We start from the raw sequence: 20,888 nt of genomic DNA, 5'->3' as shown, positions 1-20,888 counted from the left end.
GAGAGATAAACAGCATGCTAAACCTGCGTCGGCAAGTGCAGTGCATGCTTCCAAGCACCAGACTGTAAACAGACCAAGTGGAGAGAAAAAAAAAAAAACCAACTGCTTATTAATAACACGGTCAGGAAAGGGCACAGTTGTATTTTGTTTTTGTTTTTTTACCTTTAATATCAATGCAATGTACAAGAAGAATATTTTAAAAACATCTGCTTCACCAACCGTCTTCAGATTCCGTGAGTGACTTTACACTTGTGAATCTCAAAAGTGTCTCAGAAATATTGTAGGGAAAGTCTGTGGGAAGATGAGCACGCTGGACATTGTTGACGTAGCATCCTTGAGTCGGGTGGACGGGACGCGTGAAGACTGGTCAGGTGGGTCGGGGCGCCGGTCAGCAGCGCGGGGAGGGAGGGAGCGGCACCGGCCCGTCTGTGAGGCTTCGACAACAGAGCGGGACGACGTGGGATTGACCTCCACTGCTCCATCCCGTCTTTAATAATCACTTCACAAACATCACCTACATGAAAGGCTTACAAAAAAACACTGCCTCCTTTATTTCAATTGAGGACTTGAGATTTACAAAGCTGGCCATTTCAGTACAAGGAAAAGAAAACAGAACAATGCGCTGGTACGAGTTTCACGCCAGGCTGTCCGGACCCAACGGAAAAGTGCAGTTTCATTTTTTTTTTTGTAATTTTTTTATTTTGTTTTTGTATTAAAAAATTCTGTGTCAAATCTCATTGCCACCCCCCAGTGTTCCACATCACAAATGTCTACCCCCCAATTTGATAATGCAGCTAAAGAACAAAGGGAAAACAAAACAAATAAAACCAATCAGGTCAAAATGTCCAATGATACAAGAAGCCGATTTCGTTAAGTATAAAAAAATAAATAAAAATAATAATCCTATTACAAGTGAAAAAAGACAAGAGGCAAACGGGAGTGGATACATCAGTTTCTTCTTTCCCCAGAGGGGGCGACAAGCCAAGCCTGAGCCTGTAACCCCCCCCCCCCCTGCAAAAAGAAAACACAACAGGCGGGCAACGCTAATGAAGAGCTAAAACACTTAAAAAAAGCGATGTGACCACTGACAATGTCCATGCCAGGGTTAAACCGTCGACGGCAAATGGAAATGGAGGAAAACTGAGATGAGGCAAAAGAAAAGTGACGCTGAGTTTCCTCACCCTCTCCCCCCTCCCCCCCGACCGCTGGCCGCACAGGACGAGCGGCGAACGCACGCTCAGAATCCATATCTCAGCAAAAAAAAAAAAAAAAAAAAAAATGGCAAGGAAAAATCAACAGAGGTCATCTGCCCTTAAAACAGCGCTGATGTAACTGACGATGGGAAACAAAGTCTCTCAGAATGTTAACTCACATACATGTATACATTTCATTCTTTTTTTTCTCCTTGCAAAGTAGGGAGGGACTCGTGTACTGGGAATACATTTATTTATATGTTTTTCTAGTTTGTTTTAAAATAGAAGATTTTCTTTCCCCTCTTTTCACACCCATACCCCTTCCCACCCACCCGCCCACCCACCCCCTAAGTCTGTTCCAGAAGTTTCCAACACTGCAGTGCGTGCAGGGAGAGTCGGGACGGGGCACACCCGGGTTAGCCAGTGTCTCTGTCGCGAGCGCGGTCCCCCGCCTCGCCCGCCCAACACTCCAGGGTTTAAAAAGAGAGAGAGAGGAGAACGGGAGGGATCAGAGTTCACTGGCAGAAGGGCGAGGCCGTGGGGTCGAAGCCCTTGAAGACGTCCTTCAGGGAGGCGTTGTCCTGCTCGGTGCTGTCGGGCTGGGCCGGGCTGCTGCCGCCAAACGGGCTCCCTGAGCCGCTGGGCTTGGCGGCCTGCTTCACCATGCTGAACAGCGTGGACACGGGCAGGTTGTGCACCGCCAGGGGAGGCTGGTCCCCCGGGGGGCCCGCAGCGCCCGGCCCGGCCGAGGAGGACGACGAGGAGGAGGAAGAGGTGGCGGCAGGGGCCCCGCCCACGCCCGCCCCCCCGGAGGGCGACGGGGCCGGTTTGGGGCGGGGCCGGTTGTAGCTGTTGTAGCGGTCTGTGGCGGGTTCTCCGCTGGCGGGGGTCTTCTCGGCCTCGGGCTGGTCCAGGGCCGACTTGCGCACGAACAGGGGCTCCTTGGCCTTGGGTTTGGGGGGCTCGGGGGTGGGGGCGCTGGGGGAGGGAGCGGGGGCCTCGGTCTTGCCCGCGCTGGGAGTCCGGGGGTCGTACAGGCTGATGCTGCTCAGCACGCTGCTCTGACCGGCCCCGGCGCCGCCCACGGCCCGCCCTGCCCCGCCCGAGGAGAGCAGCCGCGGGTCGTAGGGCGCGATGGTGGGGGAGGGGGAGGGGGGCGCCGGGGGGGCCGTGGCCGGGGGCGCGGGGGTCTCCGAGGGCAGCTTCAGGACAGACTTCTGCGGCTGGAGCCGGGGGTCTGCGGCCACTTTGCGCGCCGTGCGCGGGTCCACTGGCTTATCCACCACCACGGCCGGGGGCGGGACCGCGAGGGGCGGGGGCGGGGTGGGAGCGGGGCCAGAGGCGTTGACGGTTTTGAGGATACGGGACAGCAGCTCAAAGTCCGGGAGCGAGGAGCCGGCGGGGGGTTCGCTGGGCGGGGGGACCGGGGGAGCCAGGGGGGGCGCGGTGTGTAAGAGCTGCTGGGCGCGGGACAGTCGGGGGTCCAGCGACGCCACGGGGGGGATACCGGGGGGGAGGGGCAGGAAGTCCTGTTTGGGAAGGGGCAGGGGGATGAGGTCCTCCGGGTTCCACAGCACAGTCTTGGAGAAGTGCGGCTTGTGCAGCACGATGTCCTTCTTGATGTGGCTGAACTGCTGCAGCTGGGAGCGCGGGTCCCGCAGGGCCATGCCCATTAGGGGGTCCAGCGGGATGGGCACCGGCTTGTCCCGGAGAGCCCGCTCACCCTCCTCCTCCTCCCCGGGCCCCGCGGCTGAGGGCTTGTGGGGGTGAGGAGGGTGCGGGCCGTCGGATTTGGGGGGCAGGGCGGAGGCCTGCCGAGCCAAGCGGGGGTCGGCGGGGGCGCTGGACGATGAAGAGGAAGAGGAGGGGGAGGACGAGGGGTTGCCCTCAGGGTCCGAGGCCCGGGAGAGGCGGGGGTCGCGGGCCAGGCGGGGGTCCGCCGGGCGACCTGCAGGGATGGCTGGGGCCTTCTGCAGACGGGGGTCACTTGGCCCGCCCTCCGACTTGGCCGAACCCTGCGTCTGCTGCCGGAGCGTCTTCAGGATGGACGTGACGCTGCCACCACCATCCTCATCCTCACTGGAGTACCAGTTCCCCGAGTCACCTGGAGACAGAAATAACATGAATGACAATGTACACTGGCAGCGCTTACAACTTTAAAAATGACATGTAAGCCAAGTCTTGGAAGATTTTCTGAGGGTTACACAATAACCCTCGCAATGAATCCTAGGCACAACAGCACCATCTGTTGGAGGAAATAAACACTACATCAACAGTGGGGCACTGTGACAGAAGCACACGCCAATTCCACAACACTTTCGGTGAAACATTTACATTCCAGGCTGAAATGCAGCAGGATTTTACACCACCCTGGCCCAAATTTTGCATTGCCACCAATCCCAGAGTTTATACACACATTATAGGAAGTCACATTATTATATCATTAAGCATTTCTGTTCTCTGGCATGCGTTTGTACCAATGTCAGCAGAATTAGTTGAGTACCACTTGTTCACACTGTTTTTAAGGCGATAAGAAGTTCTTGTAGCGTGATGCTGTTGCTTTTTATGACTGAAACAGCTGTGTTTTTAGGACTGGAGCACAACACAATGTGCATACATGTCGGTGAGAGAGGCGATTCGGTTTATTTAGCTGCCAGGCGAGAGTAACTGTAGGGGGAAGAACCTCTTTGCTCGTCATTGAAGCAGTTTTGTAGCGCACCAGTCGCAGCCTCGTCTACTTGTCTCATCTTCCAGTCGTAGGTGTCGAGGGTGTCAACGCATCTGCGGGTGTTGCAGGGGTACTAAGTCGAGGGTGTCTATCTGTGGGTGCCCAGCGAGGCTGTCTGAGTGCATATCTTACATTCTGACCCTTCACTGCGCAGCACCCCTTTTCTTGTTCACCCATTTACCCCATTTTCACATCCGCCTGCCTTTTCCCCCTTCCTGTTCACTCTCCAGGAGGGTTTGCTCGCTGCCAAATTTGCCCGGAACGTCTCCAACTTCCCTTCCAGATCCGCTGGTGTTGGATCTGTGTTTGGCTGGCAGCCTCTGGAAATGCCAGTCGGCTATCCAGGAAACAGACTTTATCTCTGCCTATGCCTCCCATCTGAACCTCGACTTCCTCAATCCCACAGAAACGTGGCTCTCGCCAAAGGACACAGCCACCCTGGCTGCACTCTCCTCTGCCTATTCCGTTTCCCACACCCCAACCCACTGACAAAGGAGGTCTCGTAAGCTCATCCTCATTTGAGATCTAGTGTCATTTCTTCATCCTTCCCCTTCTCCTCTTTTGGATTTCATGCGATGCGTGTTACTTCCCCCCCAAGTCATTCGAGGTGCTTCTTGGATGAGATGGATATCCTGCTTAACTCCTATCCAGATCGTCCTGGGTGACTTAAACCTGAACACGGAGTCCACCCAGTCCACCTTCCTCTCCCATGACCTTACCCATACACATTCACCACCCACCCTCAAGGCAGGCAACGTTCTTGAGCTGGTTTTCCCTAGGTGCTGCAAGACAACAGACTTCTCGGTAACACCCCCTCCATGCATCTGACCCTTCTTTCAGCCTTTTCGCTCCCACTCTCCTCTTAACACTAATCCATCCTTCCCACCACCCACTATCACTTGTCGGTGCAACCCACTCCACCGGTCTTCCTCCGCCCTCTCCTCGGTACTCCTCCTCCCGACCATCTGTCCAGTGTATCTCTCGGCTGCCTGCCGGTGACACTACCACCACCTTCACGTCTTCTCGATCATCTTCTTTTGAGTAGCCGTGTCCCCTCACAACCAAACCGGCACGGGCCTCCCTGGCTTATTGATGCTCTACGAGCTGTCCAAGCCTAACCACAAGCCGCAGAGAGAAAATGTATAAACTCCTGTCTACCCAGTGACATGGCTTCCTTCCATAGGGTCCTATTGGCCTTCTCTTCCTGGGTCTCTCTTGCTAAATCTTCCTTCTTTCACTCTTTAAGATGAACGTGGCTGCCTCTCACCCCTAAAACGTATCCTCTCTCCTCAACCAGTGTACATTCTCTTGTAGGGGAAAATTCACAGAACGAAAGATCTCCCTCCTAAAAGCATGATAACCAATCACAAGTCAAAATCAGACTCCGCCTTAAGTGAGCAGGCTGGTTCCTCCAAAACTCTCGACGATGTGTGCTAAAAGTTTATCAATATATCTGTATTAAAGTATGATATGTACCCTGTATAGTTCCAAACTGATTAACTGCTAAATTGTGCTAGGATTACACAGTGAGCCCAGCCAGCTGGCAGGGGGGGGCCCCGTCTTGAACTGTGTAGACCAAACTGTCAAGGACACGGGCAGAGCAAGATATGACTGTACAGCTGATTTCTCCGGGACTCTCGATGTTTTATGCCAGAAGTGTATCTATTTGACCTAGAACATTAATTATAGCTGAGCTTATGAAAACGCAAGAAACCACAGTGAAAACTGTTGAAATGAGAGGAAAGAATGCTATGTACATTTATTCCCTTAGAAGAGAATAATTAATCAAATGTTTAGTATGTCTGTATATTAGAAAAGTATATTAGAAGTGAATAATTAATCAAATGTTTAGTTTGTCTGTATATTTTCAATGATTACTGCTGCTTAGTTCGTCTTATAAAAGTGAAAGATACAGAGTGACGTGTATGGATGACGTGTTAGAGGGAGGGCATCCAGAACTTTATGAGGTCTGGTAGTTTGCCAAGAGCAGGTGCGGGGTGAAGTGAGGACACGTAGTTGGCAGAATGCCCTGAACTTTGTACAGAGTTGGCAGAGCATAAGGACCTTTGGCAATTTGCCACAATAACGTTGTGGGAGGAGCGTTGGGAGGAGTTACGATAAGAAAAGTGTGGGTGATTTGCCAGAATGAGGTTTGAGGAGGAGTTGTAGGTGGAGTAACTGTGTATAAAATGGGTGTACAAATGCCAGTCGGGGTTCAGTTCTGGAGAGCTGATCCGGCTTTATGCACGTGTGCTAATAAAGTCTGATTTTCCTGAAGATCTTGCTGCCTGGTGTCGTCTTTTCCCTCGCGAAGATGTTTTTCGACAAATTGAAGATTTGGACTCTGTCGTTTCCTAGACACAACACTCTCTTACTGCACCTCCCACCTGGCTGGCCTCCAAGCTTGTGCCATCCAGCCCTTCCAGCTGGCCCAGAATGCTGCAGCCCCTCCAGTGAGCCCATGTCACCCCACTTTCCATCACCCTCCACTGGCTGCCTATTGCTGCACGCATCCACTCTAAGGTGCCAGGTGTTGCCACTCCTGGCTGCAAAGAAGTCATTACATCCAGACTCCCGATTGCACCTTACACCCCAGCAAGACCACTCTGGCCAGGCAGCTCCGGTGACCTTGTAGGCCCCTCATTAGGAACACCAGGTTGTCAAGCTGCACATCACTCCTGGTGTGGAATGACCTACCACTCTCAGAAGGGCAGAATCCCTCCCCATATTTCAATGCAAACTGAAAACACACCTTTACCTATAATAAATATAAAATCTGCACTTACTCTGACTATTGGTTTTGTTGATGACTGTGCTTTACTTATACTTTCATTTTTGGAATTTTGACCAAGTTTAAACTCATGTAAATTGTTAACAGTACACGCTGTTACTAAGTAGACAGAGTGAGCGTAACGTTAGCTAGTGAAGGTGAGTTAAAATCTGCTTCGTAAATCTAACGGGTCATATTGATGGAAAGTGGATAAAAGAATTAATGAAATGCTGAAAGTACGATCAACAGCAATATTTAAATTCACAGTGCTTGAGAAACTGGTTGTACTGTGTAACTAGGGCTGTGTATGCGAACAGTAAAGTTATCTATTTGACTATGAATGCCTATGGATAGTGAATAATATATGGGATATTTTTTCCACGTGCTTCTTGTGACCACTTTCAACCGCTCTCAGGAGCCAGTGTGGGCCAGTGATAGAAGAACAACGATTTGCAAAACCCAAAACGGGAAGGGCTATCAAACGCTCAGTCATGTGCACCAATCATTTGCTGTGGACAGCAGGTTCTGTTGATCGGTCCAAACAAGCTGGTGATTGACAGGTGCACCTTTTAGGGCAGGAGTGACAAATTCCAGTGCGAGAGGACCACAGTGTCTGCCGGCGTTTGTGGTTTCATTTCAATAGGCAGCCAATTAAGGTATTGAGAACAAGAGGCCTTTAGCTAATTAATGACTTAAAACATCCACTCATGCTGAAACAACAAAAACCAGCAGAAACGGCAGCCCTCCAGGATTTGAGTTTGACCCCCCCGCTTTCGGGGGCTCATTGTGGCGTGTGCGCGGTGGGTTCCGGTACCTTCCGTGTCGCGCTCGGCCCCGCCCTCAGCCAGCCGCCGGGCGCGCTCCTCCTCCTCCTGCTGCTTCTGCTGGATGCGCATGAACAGCACGCGCTGCGCCGGCGGCAGGAAGTCCGGCACCGACAGCCCCGGCTGCTGATTGGACGCGCCGCTGTTGGCGACGCCCTCTGCGGCCATCATGGCGCCCGGGCCCCCGGTGGAGCCCTGCTCACCGAAAGAGCCGCCCTCGCCCTCCTCCATACCGCTGTAGTCCTGGTAGTCATCACCTGGAGGGGAACACAGGGGCGATGGTTAACAAACGTGTCGCGACTGGACTGGATATAACAACAGGACAGGGCATAAGATCGACTTCCGTTTCTAACAAGAGCCAGTATGCGATGGACCTTAAAACTCCATGTCTTTTTGTCTTATATTTAGACCATCTATTATTTCTATTAGTATTTGTGCATTTGTGTGTCACAAAAGATTTCCAATGAGGTGAGACATTTTGACACCTTTTAAAAAAAGAAAAAAGGAAAAAGACTGGAACTCTGATTGGCTCCTCCGTACACAGCTTGTTTAATGTGTCTGAGACCCTGTGATTGGCTCCTCCATGCACTCACCTTGTTCCCCTCCTCCTTCCATCTCCATGCCCTGTTGGTGGTAGAAGTTGTCGTAGAAATTGCCACCAGGTGGTGGGGGGCCAGGGGGCATCATGCCCGGGTGTGGGGGCCCCTCGCCTGGTACGAAACCTGGCATCATGGGCGGCCCGGAGCCCATGGGCGGGGGCCCTTGGTTCATGCCTGGGGGGCCCATGGGAGGCATGTCGTGGGGGCCAGGGGGCATCATGCCGGGTGGTGCAGGGCCCATGTGTCCTGGAGGAGGGGGGCCGGGGAACCGAGGAGGGGGCCCACCAGGCGGACCGGGTGGTCCGGGGGGCCCAGGAGGACCAGGTGGGGCACCGGGCACTGGCCCTCTACAGAGGGAGCAGAAAGGGTCTTTGAAGTCCAGAACTTTCCACACAGAGCACCGACACCAATGTTACAACCAAACGGTCTGTCTGCTAGATATGACTGAGGGGCTTACCTGACGCCCAGCTTCTGGGCCAGCTGTCCCGTGGGCTGCACCACGATCTCGAACAGCGAAGGGATCTTCTTCCCCGCGTTCCCGGGACAGGGGGGCGGGGGGCCCATGGGGGGTGGGGGAGGGCCGTTGGGGTTGGGCGGGCCCTGGTAGGGGCCTCCATCCGGGCAGGGAGGAGGGGGGCCGGGGCAGGGGCCCGGGCCTGGGCCGGAGGGGCCCTGTGGGGGCATGGGACCAGGCGGGGGTCCCGGGGGCCCAAAGTCCCCAGGGGAGGAGGTGTCAGCGGGGCCGGGCCGGGGCGGGGTGGGTAGGAGCCCGACACCAGGTGGGGGTTTGGGCAGTGGGTTGATCCCCTGCTTCTTCAGCTCCTCCACCTCCTTCTCATCCTCAGCGCCCGCCTCCGCGTCTTCCGCCAACATCTACAGACGCAAGAGCAAGCAGCACGGTCAACATGAGCAGAGCTACACCAGACACACTACTGATGCCCTGCCGCCCCAAATAGACCCCTTACAGACCCCTGCCCCAAACAGGCAGTTACAGACCCCTGCCCCAAAACAGGCAGTTACAGATCCCTGCCCCAAATAGGAAGTTAGAGACCCCCGCCCTCACCTTGTCCAGCAGGTCCTGGGTGTCGTCCGTTAGCGCTTCGTGGGAGAACATGCACTCATCTCCGTTCACACAGCTGCCGGTCGTGTGGAACAGCTTGCAAGGGAAATCACGTTTTGCGAAGTCAAGGAAACGGCGGAAAGCAGTGTGGCTCTACTGCAGCACTTTCACACTGAACAGACATAAAGCTCTGCAGCTGCCCAACAGAGAAACCTCAGGATTCACAATACTAAACACGTTTCACATTCATTCTTAGTTTGAGTTAAAAATATAAATGTGTTGAATCAAGTTGGCAAAGGGGAAAAAGCACTTGAATGCACTCAAGGCTTTCTGAAGCACTGTACAACTGTATTACTCAGGGCCTTACAGGAGATATTAGCAGAATAAAAATGTCAATGAAGGAATAGGCCGTCACTCATCCTCATGCAGTGGCTGGTTATGTGTCTGTCTGAAACAAGACCTATATTCCAGGTGTCAGAGCCAATAAGTCAAATGCTGCAGTAAATACAGTAAAAGACACTTCTCCGCAATGTTTTTCCAGCGTGGGTTACACCGCGTGTGGTGATTGAAGCCTGTTTTTGTGTGGCTACGCTAAGGTCACAGCATCCTGCTGTCTCCATCCTGACGGTATCTGATTAGAGCAGCTCCAGCAGGGAGGCACCAGGCTTGGGCTCAACTCCTTCACAGTTCATAAGAATGCAATTTCAATTTATTAAACAGGGAAGGACAATGTTCACCCCGGGAACAAAACATAGCAGTAATTAATACAGGGTATCAATTTTTTTTTTTACAGAATTTCAACTCCCACCCTGAAACTGACTGAGTTGAGAGCCACATACAGTTGCGACATACAGTTGATTAGACTAAGCAGGAGACAATCCTCCCCTGGAGCAATGCAGGGTTAAGGGCCTTGCTCAAGGGCCCAATGGCTGTGTGGATCTTATAGTGGCTACACAGGGGATCGAACCGCCGACCTTGCGTGTCCCAGTCTTGTACCTTAACCACTACGCTACAGGCCGCCCTACTCGGAAGGGAACTGAAGGGTATGATGAGCTGTACGAGTGCGGACAGACACGAGCACTCAGGGTCCCGTCAGCTTGGCGGGCGGGCGAGCAGTAAAGGATATCATGCATGTACGGGCAGTTCTCCGCCCGGGCGCAGAAGCCGGTGATGTAGAACTTGCACAGCTCCTTCTTCTTCGGGAGCTCGATGTCGTGGCTGAAGTTGCAGTGCTCCCCCTGCGGCATCAGAAACACACTCACGTGAGTTTTAGGACCAGGGAGGGAGGGAGGGAGGGAGGGGGAGAGAGGGAGGGAGAGAGAGAGAGAGAGAGAGAGAGAGAGAGAGAGAGAGAGAGAGAGAGAGAAATGCAGAGGTACAGAGAGAAAGAGAGAGTAAGAAATGCAGAGGTACAGAGAGAGAGAGAGAGAGTAAGAAATGCAGAGGTAGAGAGAGAAAGAGAGAGTAAGAAATGCAGAGGTAGAGAGAGAGAGAGAGAGAGAGAGAGAGAGAGTAAGAAATGCAGAGGTACAGAGAGAGAGAGAGAAAGAAATGCAGAGGTACAGAGAGAAAGAGAGAGAGAGAGAGAGAGAGAGAGAGAGAGAGAGAGAGAGAGATAGAGATAGAGAGACATAGAGAGAGGACGCCCGGGCCCGTGGCGTTTGGGCAGAAACTCACCCAGGTGCAGCGGCCCTCGATGTAGTACTTGCAGATGGCCTTGCCTTTCTTGTCTGGGCCGTGCTTATCCTGGTCGTTCCGTCCGCGCCCGCCACCCCCATCCTGAGAGGGGGAGACACCGCAGCTCAGCCCACATGCCCCACAGCCCAAAGGCTGAGTTTACCACCCACAAAAAAATGCATGACCTCGAGTAGGGCTGCCCAACGCTGTCCCTGGATATGTACTGTCCTGTAGGTTTTCACCCCAACCCTAACAAAGCACACCTCATTCAGCTAGCTAATCAGGTGCGACACGTTAGGGTTGAAATGAAATCCTACAGGGCGGTAGCTCTCCAGGAGCAGGGTCGGGCAGTCCAGCCTGGGGTAGACGAAGCGTGTCGCTGCCTGGCTCACCCCCATGTCCATGTCACCGTTGTTGTCCTCGTCGTGGCCCTGGTCTCCGCCCCGGCCCCGCCCCCGGTTCCTCCCCCGGCCGCGGCCCATGCCTCTGCCCTTCCCCCTGCCACGCCCTCGACCTTTACCACCTGCAGAAACGGCCGAACCAGACACAAGGGCCAGGTATTAATAAACCAGATCGGGTATCCACACCGACAGTTATGGTGCAGTGCATGCAACAACAAGGCAATATTATGCAATGGAATTAGCTCATTCCCAATATTTAAGCAACAATCCCAGAGAGATTATCTTGTAGAATTCAACATGTTGATAGCAATGATTGACAAATCTGTCCAACACACTATGAAGGATTGGCAGACATTTGCATGTTAGACTGTTTCTTAACACACTGGATCTTCATGTGGAACAAACCCGGCCCTTCAGTTGAATTATCACATTTTTCCCGTGGTTATATGACAATTGTGCCTAAATTCTTCTCAAGATTCCCGGAACAACTCTGCAGTAGCAGAAGTGTGTAAGCAAAGCCATCGAGGGGCCAATCAGTTACTCCTGGAGGAAGTAAGGTATCGCCAACAGTCCCCCTCACCTCGACCGCGGTCCTTGGACTTCCTGTACTGGTTCAGCTCTTTGGAGTAGTCGTCGTAATCGTCATCACCCATATTGTCGTAGTCATCATCCATGTACTGTGCAACACAAATTAAAGGGCCATTACAAAACTGAAATAATTAGGACTTAACGCAGCATTGTGCGGATGTGTCGCTAACGGCCTCGTCAGGGCCTCACCTCCATTTCGTCTCCATACATCATCCCATCGCCGTCCTCGTTTTCTCCCACCATCTTTCCCCGCCCCCGGCCTCTGCCCCCCCTGCCCCCGCGGCCCCTCATTCCTCCTCTGCCACGCCCTCGCTGGTTCTTCAGGCGCCCTTTACCTCCTGCAGGGGGAGCCAGAGAGCAGACGTGCATCAAAAACCCACTCTAGCGGCTCCACAATGTACTTTTTAGCTCATGCAAGACCACACACCATAAAATATGAGTTAGCAAACAAAGGCTTGGACACAAAAACTTTTTCTGTTTGTTTGTTTGTTTTAAATGCAAACAGTCAGTATTTTCCAACTTTCCAATCAAGTAATTTTACACAAGCGATGCCAGATCTCACAGCGCTAGGCTACAATTACACTTCAGCACAGAGGCAGTATTAAATCTCATGAGTTAATTGACTGGGCACGTTAACGGAGGGGTCCTGTGGAAGTTTGCGGGCAGCCCCTCACCTCTGGCCCCGCGGTTGTTCCCTCGGCCGCCGCGGTTGTTGTTAGGGCCACCCCCGCCGCCGCCCCCGCCCCCGCCCCCACCACCGCCGCCACCGCCACCGCCACCGCCACCACTGCCGCTGCCTTCTTTGGCCTTGCGGTACTGGTTCAGCTCCTTGGCGAAGTCGTCGTAGTCTTCCTCGCCCAGGTCCTCGTCCTCCTCTCCCTCGTAGGTTTCTTCCTCGTAGTCGTCGTAGCCCCCGTAGCCCTGCTTGTCCATCTTCATGTAGCCCCCTTTTTTGGGCACGGGGCCACCGTGAGGAGGGGGAGGGGGGTAGCCCCCGTGGGACTGCGACAACAGAAAAGGACGACTCATTTCCAGACTGAAACAGGGGCGTCCAATCTGAGACCAAAAGGGACACTCTGGGCGCCCAGCACGAAAGCAACTTTTCTTTGTTTATGACATAATTTTCTTATGCAAACATGTAGGGAGCAACAATGGGATAAAAGTGGAGTGGAGACTCGTGACGGGAGGTTGCGTGTGTGTACGGTGAGCGGTGAGGGACACTCACAGGAGGGGGGTACTGGGGACTGTATTCCCGATACTTCCTCTTCTCACTGGGGCTGTAATCCGAATCGTCCGAAAAGTCTGAGTGGTCATCGCTGGAGGAGGCGTGGCGCTGTGGAAAGCAAACACACACACACACACACAAAGGTTTACACAAACAGGAAGAGCAAGGGTCCCACTATATCTGATCACCCATCGGTGGCTGAGAAGTTACAGAATTAAACATCGTTTTGGTCATTTCTATTGAGTTTCCAGACTGCCTTCTGGATTCTCAGACCGCAACCGAGCTGCAGGGGTTTTACGGAGCTGCCAAGCCCCTGTGTGTGTGTGTGTGTGTGTGTGTGTAATGACAGGGCAACATGAGGCTCACTTTGTGCTTAGATTTGCGCCTCTTCTTGGCCCTCCTTTTCTCCTTCTCGCGCTCCCTCTCTTTCCTCCTCTTCCTCTTGCGGCGGTGGGCCTTGTCGTCGTCCGAGCCGCTGGCGTGGTGCTCCTTACTCCGCCGGGGCTTCTCTGGGGCCTCGCCCCCTCCAGTGGGCGCCTCCGCCTCGCCCCCATCATCCTCCAGCTCCCCCTCCTCCAGCTCACCCTCCTCATGTCTATGGGGACACACACACACACACACACAGCGTGTTACGGCACAGCAGGAAGCCAGGATGCAAGATTCTCCTTCCCTTCCTAAATGAAACCCACCATCTAAAAGACAATATGGGATTTATTTTAAATAAATATAATAATTCCAGTCGTTTTGCTCAATAAATCCAATGAAGTCCTGCCTTAGAGCCCAAGGCCTGCTCTAATCTTCAAAACAAACAGCCAAGGGAACCGAGGCCACTAAAAATCAATGCCATCGACACTTCACCTAAAGCCCCAGCAGGCTAACACAGCAAACCGAGCAGATCTGTTAGTTTTGTGCCAGCCCTTATGTATACACTTCCTAAAAGGACAGACAATATATTAGGCTCTCTTAATCTCCTCACACTGGCCTCCTCACCTAAAGAAACCTGTGGCCAATTATCAACAGCAGTTCTGTTTTTATTTGAACTTTTAAAGGCTGCCTGAGGTCGAGATTAACACATGCACCAGCATTAAGTACCAGACCAGTGTTCATTCAGGTCAACTAATAACTAGTGAAAAGACGGGAATGTTCGCCAGTGGCAAGAGTGGTTTGTCTGCTTGGTGTTTGAAGGGGGGGGTGATGCAGGCCAGTCGTGCGTGAAACCCCTAATTGTGTGTGTCCTGTGACTCCTTTAACACGTGAACGAAAGGGCAGCGTGTCGCGACTTTGACGCAGCGCTGAAACCCGGGTCGCTCTCCCGGCGTGCAGACGAGCAGCAGGAGGCTCCGACAGCGAGACACCCCTGGGGGAGCGCGTCCCTGCTGAGGGAGTGTCTGGAGCAGGGCGAGGGCTCCCAGAACCGCGCCCGTCAAACAGTAACGGCACCTTCCTCACTCCCTTTCAGTCATCAGTGTTACTGCTTAAAGGGAAAAACGTTCAGAAATATATTACTCATAAGCCGTAAGAGAGGCAGTCATGGGGAAAACCTGCAGCTCTCTGCTCACTTTCTGCCACACCTCAGAGTTGGACACTTGTGTTCAGACACATTTTGGCGCAACGCACAGAACGCTACCGGGAGTGTGTGAGTTTCACTTTGAATAGTTAGTTCCAATGCTCGGTAAGGAAGAGCAGGTTCCTATGTGCTTCCACCTTTAACACAAGCAGGTAAACGGGAGGGTTGGGCCGGGGAGTGTAAGGTAAAAACACGGCTGTGTAACAGGTTTCTGGCAAGAGCTTTTGGCCTACGTGGCCTTAATTACACAGTACCATGACAGTATTCCTTTTAGTATTACTTCTAAAACAACATGCGTTGTGACACCAAAATTTGAGTTCATGTAGAAACGGCATATGTATTGGGGCCTTCTGTGCGTAATGAATACTTCTATTTGGACAGGAAAACAGTGGAAATGGGGCAAAACAGGAATAAGGGCCATGTCATACAGAAAACTCCCAGTATCCCACAGTGTTATCAGTTTGTGTGACTTAGTACCGGGGTAATGTATTCACACCTTGCCGAAATCATATGATTACGATATTTGGTGTGGGAGGGGGGGGGGTTGTCTTGACTGAAGGGGCCTTCTGACTAGTTATTTGTATTCATGCGTTACTCTGGTCATGTTCCTATTGCTACAGACAGCCTGAATAAACAGCAGCACTACTCAGAATAGAAACACTCCAGAGACCTGTGAGTAAGATACACCTACTGTACCATTACACACAGACACACGGTGCTACAGGGCAGAGATGAGCCAGCCTGGTTAGCACAAAAAGTCTGGTTTTCAGTTAAGCGCTGCAGACACCACACTCCGCAGCGCACCAGGCATCCGGAGGTCTGACTGCATTCAGGCCTGTCACACGCCACTACAGGGACAACGGAAAGCAGCCACTCACGCTTAGCTAAACAAACTAAATGAACACGGTACAGAGCAGCCCGAATCATCAAGCACAAGTGACAGAGAGCTGCCGTTATCACAGTATCGACACGGATTCCCTCGACCCTAAGGACAGGCTACCTATTCGCTTACAGAGCTGTAAAGAGACCAATCAAATGAAAGCTTTATCTGGTCTCAGGCCTGCGAGAGGAAACCCAGCTCAGGCCTTTACAGGTGCCAGGAGGAAGGCCTGAGCTGGGTTTCCTCTCACAGGCCTGAGACCAGATAAAGCTGCCAAAGTCATAGCCTCCTTCCATTAAGTAAGATCAGAGGAGTGCGATATATTTTAACAAGGGTCACAGGGCTATTAAAGAGTGAGCCATTATCCCACAGTGTAAGTTAATGGCCATCTCGCCTCTTTCTTGGGGGGACTGTGAGCACAGATCAAGCATGAGAGCAGCGTATGTTCTTTCAGACTAGAGGGAGATAGTTCCCGGGTAACAGCCCCCCCCGCTAAATTTCTGAGCCCCCTAATCTGACTCCCATGGGTAGCCAAAAAAACAAGTGCTGGAGCCTGCGCAGCCTTAACCGTGCGTGTCTCAGCCTTGAAACGGTCATTGCGCCACATGTGCGATGAGGAATCTGTGATATACGGCACAGCGCGCCGGGCAGCCGTCCTGCTGAGACATACTGAGGGCCAGTAGCTATTTCTGCTGAACCGGCCAAATGTCTGTTCCTGATGCCGGTCAAAGCACGCTTGCATCATTTCCCGACCACCTGACAAATTGCTGAAAAACCGCTGGCGTGACTACACAAAAATGACTTGTGACTCAAAATGATGCCATTTTACCCGATGAGACCAAAACTTTACAGGGCGTTTATTGGAATGATGCAATTTTGCAAACTTCTCTAGAAAATCTTTCATTTTAGATTACACAAACAGTTTGCCTACTTGCTGCAGAGTATCTCGGTCTAGGTTTACAGTGGCTATCTGCTGACTGCAGTGAGAAAGGTCAATATAAGAACATGCAGTTCCACATTTCTGTTTTGAAAGACAGCTGGAAGTATTCAGGTCAAACAGTGGCTAAATGCCACTCCCCTACAGAACCGGCCCAATCCTGTTCATTGCAAACGCTACCCGATGTACACAACGAACACCTTCCTCTGGTGCACATTTAAGCCATGACTGCCTGAAAAACCTCTCAGGGGTTTTGTGGGCATGGCGCAGCATGACACCTTCTGCTTTCAATTGCAGCTTAAGCTATTTATTACAGATAGCTGGCTTAACCAGGCCAGGGTGAAGACTGCTGTCCTGTCAGCTGCCAAACCTAAATTGTGTGTGTGTGTGTGTGTGTGTGTGTGTGTGTGTGTGTGTGTGTGTGGGGGGTGATCATCGCAACACATAAAACTGTTAGATGATCGAGGCAATGCCTAAGCAAGCCCAAACTAACACACAGTCCCCAGGTTATACAAGAGCATAGGGCCCTTTTGCTTAGGCTTCCTTAAAGCGAGTGAGCGTGAATGGAAGAAGAAGAAAAAAGACCTTGACTCTGCATCAGGTTTTTTTTCCCCTCCCTCCCTCCCTCCCTCCCCACAGGCTACATGGCAGTCCATGCCCATGAAAACATCTTAGGGGACGGGGGAGGGGCCAGACCCTGCCATGGTTAATCGAGAGACGCCGCAACAGATTTTATTTAGTTTTTGTACAGATCCATTAATGTTCAGCAACTGATCTACATTATCCGCTCTCCCAACCAGGAGCTCTCATCTGGTTAGACTCATTTTAGGTGATTTGCAGTACGTCCACCACCAAGCTCATCCTAAAGCTGCTGCCCATGTACTCCATTTGCCCCTTAAATCAAGCCCTGTCGCGAGGGGGGGGGGGCACACTTGCTGCCTCCATGATTGGACACACTAGGCCTTTTATCAGTGAGGCCTCTCATTTCTGCTGCACCACAGGCAGTTTGTTAAGACAAGCCTCGGTCGCCGGGAGCCAGAACAAAGACACCACTGATGCTGCCCCGATTCTTGGTCTTGCCTCCTCAAGGGGCACCGTGCTGAAGTCACCGTCAGCAAACAGGCAAATGTCAAACAAGACCAAATCCACAGCTTGCTGGAGTTGGCCCAACAACACTTCACTTCCATCTGAAGCTCTGCAAGTTGCAAGTTAAAAACCACAACAGCCTTGATCAGTCACACTGTATTTGTTCTCAGTCCACAAACACCTACATTATCAAACAGAAATCAACTAGAACATAGACGGAAAAGTACTGAAATTATAAAGGAACCGTTTCTCTGATGAATAGAGGTGCCAGGGCACAAAATACGAATGTTTTGATTGGGATACTACGGTGGTTTTCTTGCTCTTTCCACAAAAAAACAAGTGTGTAATGTTCCCTTCTTGGTAAACAATTCTCACATCATGCTATTTTGGGAGAAAAGAAAAGTAACATAATGATTGGAGTTTACTGTGTCTCATATTTTGCAATTTTGGCAGTATTGCAAAATGGGTTATCTTAAGAATAGAGCTAAAATGGTCTACAAATGAAGTTCAACAAATGAATACTGAACAAATTAATAAGGCAATTTCTTAAATCTGACACATTATTTCTGAAGCACTGTATGTGGGGGGAAAAAAAAAAAAGCTCTATTAAGGGACAAGAGCCTGACACAAGTTAAAATCCTATATACAGGGCTTAAATAGACTTTAGTGGTTCAGGTTGATTACAACGATTCACTACCTTTGAAGAGATTTTTTTTAATCACTCATGCATTGGGTAGATGGATATTACACAACTCAGAATTACAGGGCTGAAGATACAACTGAGTAGTTGTAGGAGCTGTGTACAATGACTTGTGTAAAATACTAACATGCCTAAAAAACAAAGTTTTTTTTTCCTCATGCAAAGCTAAGAAACAGATAAAAACAAACACATCTACCCTCAAAGTCCAAGAAGGCCTCTGTAAATAGTGTAGGGACGTACTTACTGTGGCAGGCTATCTTCATATTTCCACTGAAAAGCATTGGCAATGATATTTTTAATCCTTTGTTTTAAGAATAGTATAGTGGTCTTCCCACTTTATTGTCAATGGGGTTTGCAGGAGTGGTATAAATACTATGATATACTGGCATAGGCTGATGGGGCAAGAGCATACTGTTGTACATTCAAAAACACATATGGCAACCAGGGAGTTAAATTAAGGAACTTTTGTGTTTTTTTTACTTTTCAAAACTTTTGGAATGCTTTTGAAACGTTGAGCACAGTACTGGATCATGATGAATGGGCACTGTAAAAACTGTACGATATTATGTGACGTAATTTTTTTAAACAAAAACCTAGTGAAATTAAGATATGCAACACAATTTTCGTTAACACTAACATGAAGGGAATGTATATCAAAATTCGGGTACTCTATGAATGTGGAAGGGAAACGTACCTAAAAAGCAAATGCTTAACTGGCAACATAACCGAAAGCCTGCATTAAATTTTAAAACATAATTAGCTAGCTAAGACAATGCAATATAGACGACACGCGACGAACCTAGTATGTAGCTAAAAAGTAACAAATGTTAGTATTATTAGTTACCAAATGCATAACGTCAAGGCATGCATTCACGTTTGATAATGCGGTTGGTTTCAAAGAAAAAAAAACCCCGAGCCGCTATGATGCATTTAAATTAAAAAAAAAGAAATGAAAAATAACAGCCTATGATAAATGATAAATTGTATCAAGCTCGCCGGCGAGCTAGCTATAGAAGCGAACTTACCATACAACGTGTAGCTAGCCGTCATTTTGATTTTTTAATGAATCTGGATTAACGTTAGCTAGACTTTCCTGTTATTTTTATGAAACATTACGTTATATTACCAATTGGTGAGGCTACTAATGTTCGGGACAAATATTTTGTCTGAATTTAGCCAAGTTTAATAAGACAGCTAACAGTTAATTATATAAACGAATATAGTGATAGCTAACATTACCTAGACTAGATCTGTTTATTAAGTGCGTAGCTAGCTAGCAAGCAAGCTAAACCTTCCTGCAAAGATCAGACGCTACATCAGATAGCTAGCTAATGATCTAGCTAACGTTAGTTAGCTAGACTAACTGGGCATTTCCATCAATTCGCCATTCCTTCTATTTTCATCACAAGGCCAAATTGATCACTAGCTATACAGGCAGTATAATCAGTAGCGCGGTAAATTACCAAAATATTTGCTAGATGGCTAGGTAGACTAGCTCTAGCTAAATATATCAAATATCCTTTTCGCAACTACAAGCTAGCAACCACTGCATTTGGCCGCTCATTCGCTACCGCAACAGTCAGCTCACGCTAGCTGGCTGCTAGCTAACAATCCTCCGGTGTAGTTCTGCAAACCTGGGGTAAATAATGTTGATTAGTGATAATTTATAATAATAATCATCGAATTACGTATTTAATAACGCTCTATTTACGAGATACCGTTTTACTCAAAATAAATGTCCCTTGATTAGATTTGATTTATCTTTTCGTTGATTGAGACGGTATTTTTACAGGCAATTTGACCATATGGTCGGTTTGCTCTACAAAAAGAAATAAAGTATCCAAAGTAAAAGTTGTAAATGAAGTAAATTCTGAACATATCCCAGGTTCATGTTTGACCTTCCAGATTGCGCTCTGCAACGTTTCAAGATGGCGTTCGTTACCTCTGTACTTGTTCCCCAGAAAAAGGCGACTTTAATCCCTTTGAAAAGAAAAAAAGAAAAAGAAAACCCGAGCTTTTTTATATCTAAAAAAGCACAGGATAAATAAATTGTATAGAAATATGATTGTAGAATTACTCGACCTTTCGTCAGTGAGAAGGCTGTTGATGTGATCGTGGTTGGTTGTTGGGGAGTTTGGATGGACAGTCATGCTTTCCACAGCCATTTCCTCAAGCTACATTTAAGTGCAAAAAAATCATAAATCGAGACTGGAATCTACTGGCTTATGCGTCACTTGACTTGGATCTACTTGATAATTGATTTTAGGAAGAGTTTCAGTTCATAGTAGTCAATTTCCAATTAACAGTTTTCGAGAGATAGGTAGAATTGTTTCCTGAGGTTCTCCGTCCTATAGTTGCGCTGTAAAATGAAACTCATCCACACAAAATGGCGGCAGCTCGTTTGCACAGAGAAGGGGAGGGCTTTAACTAAAGTGACGACATAATAGATGACGTTGTGATGTACGGAAATAACCGAAGTTACTTCGGGAACATATCGCAGCTTATAATTTTTCCTAGTTGGTTTAATTGCTGCTGTTTTACACTGGTGAGTTTGAAAGTCGTCTGAATTTTTTTTATTTTTTTTACACACGATTTGAGTTAAAATTAAGTCATCCCTGAGCAGACATTGCACCATTTGTATTTCTTGAGTGAT

General features: G+C 49.9%; 1 protein-coding gene across 1 annotated transcript; it reads right to left on the bottom strand.

The window, feature by feature from the left end:
- Positions 1-1,545: 1,545 nt before the first annotated feature.
- zc3h4 (zinc finger CCCH-type containing 4) lies at positions 1,546-20,641 on the bottom strand. Its single transcript, XM_061216612.1, has 14 exons — positions 20,318-20,641; positions 13,432-13,660; positions 13,066-13,173; positions 12,515-12,842; positions 12,030-12,178; positions 11,833-11,929; positions 11,244-11,374; positions 10,852-10,953; positions 10,301-10,412; positions 9,178-9,287; positions 8,572-8,987; positions 8,109-8,461; positions 7,506-7,772; positions 1,546-3,297 (listed from the first exon to the last, which is right to left on the bottom strand). The coding sequence occupies exons 1-14, from the start codon at positions 20,398-20,400 to the stop codon at positions 1,709-1,711; spliced, it is 4,074 nt and encodes a 1,357-aa protein (XP_061072596.1). The 5' UTR covers positions 20,401-20,641; the 3' UTR covers positions 1,546-1,708.
- Between the last annotated feature and the right edge of the window lie 247 nt (positions 20,642-20,888).

Source organism: Conger conger, chromosome 13, assembly GCF_963514075.1.
Source record: "Conger conger chromosome 13, fConCon1.1, whole genome shotgun sequence".
Classification (NCBI taxonomy): domain Eukaryota; kingdom Metazoa; phylum Chordata; class Actinopteri; order Anguilliformes; family Congridae; genus Conger; species Conger conger.
The sequence above is the reverse complement of the archived record's forward strand: the minus strand, read 5'-3'. Positions and strand labels throughout refer to the sequence as shown.

Bases quoted from the DNA above. Each gene is read 5' to 3' on its own strand.
- zc3h4 (XM_061216612.1), bottom strand. From the start codon at position 20,400: ATGGCTGTGGAAAGCATGACTGTCCATCCAAACTCCCCAACAACCAAC. The intron at 13,174-13,431 runs GTGAGCCTCATG...TGCTTTCCACAG, and splicing joins GGCGCAAATCTAAGCACAAA to CGCCACGCCTCCTCCAGCGA. The intron at 8,988-9,177 runs GTGAGGGCGGGG...TTGCGTCTGTAG, and splicing joins CCCAGGACCTGCTGGACAAG to ATGTTGGCGGAAGACGCGGA.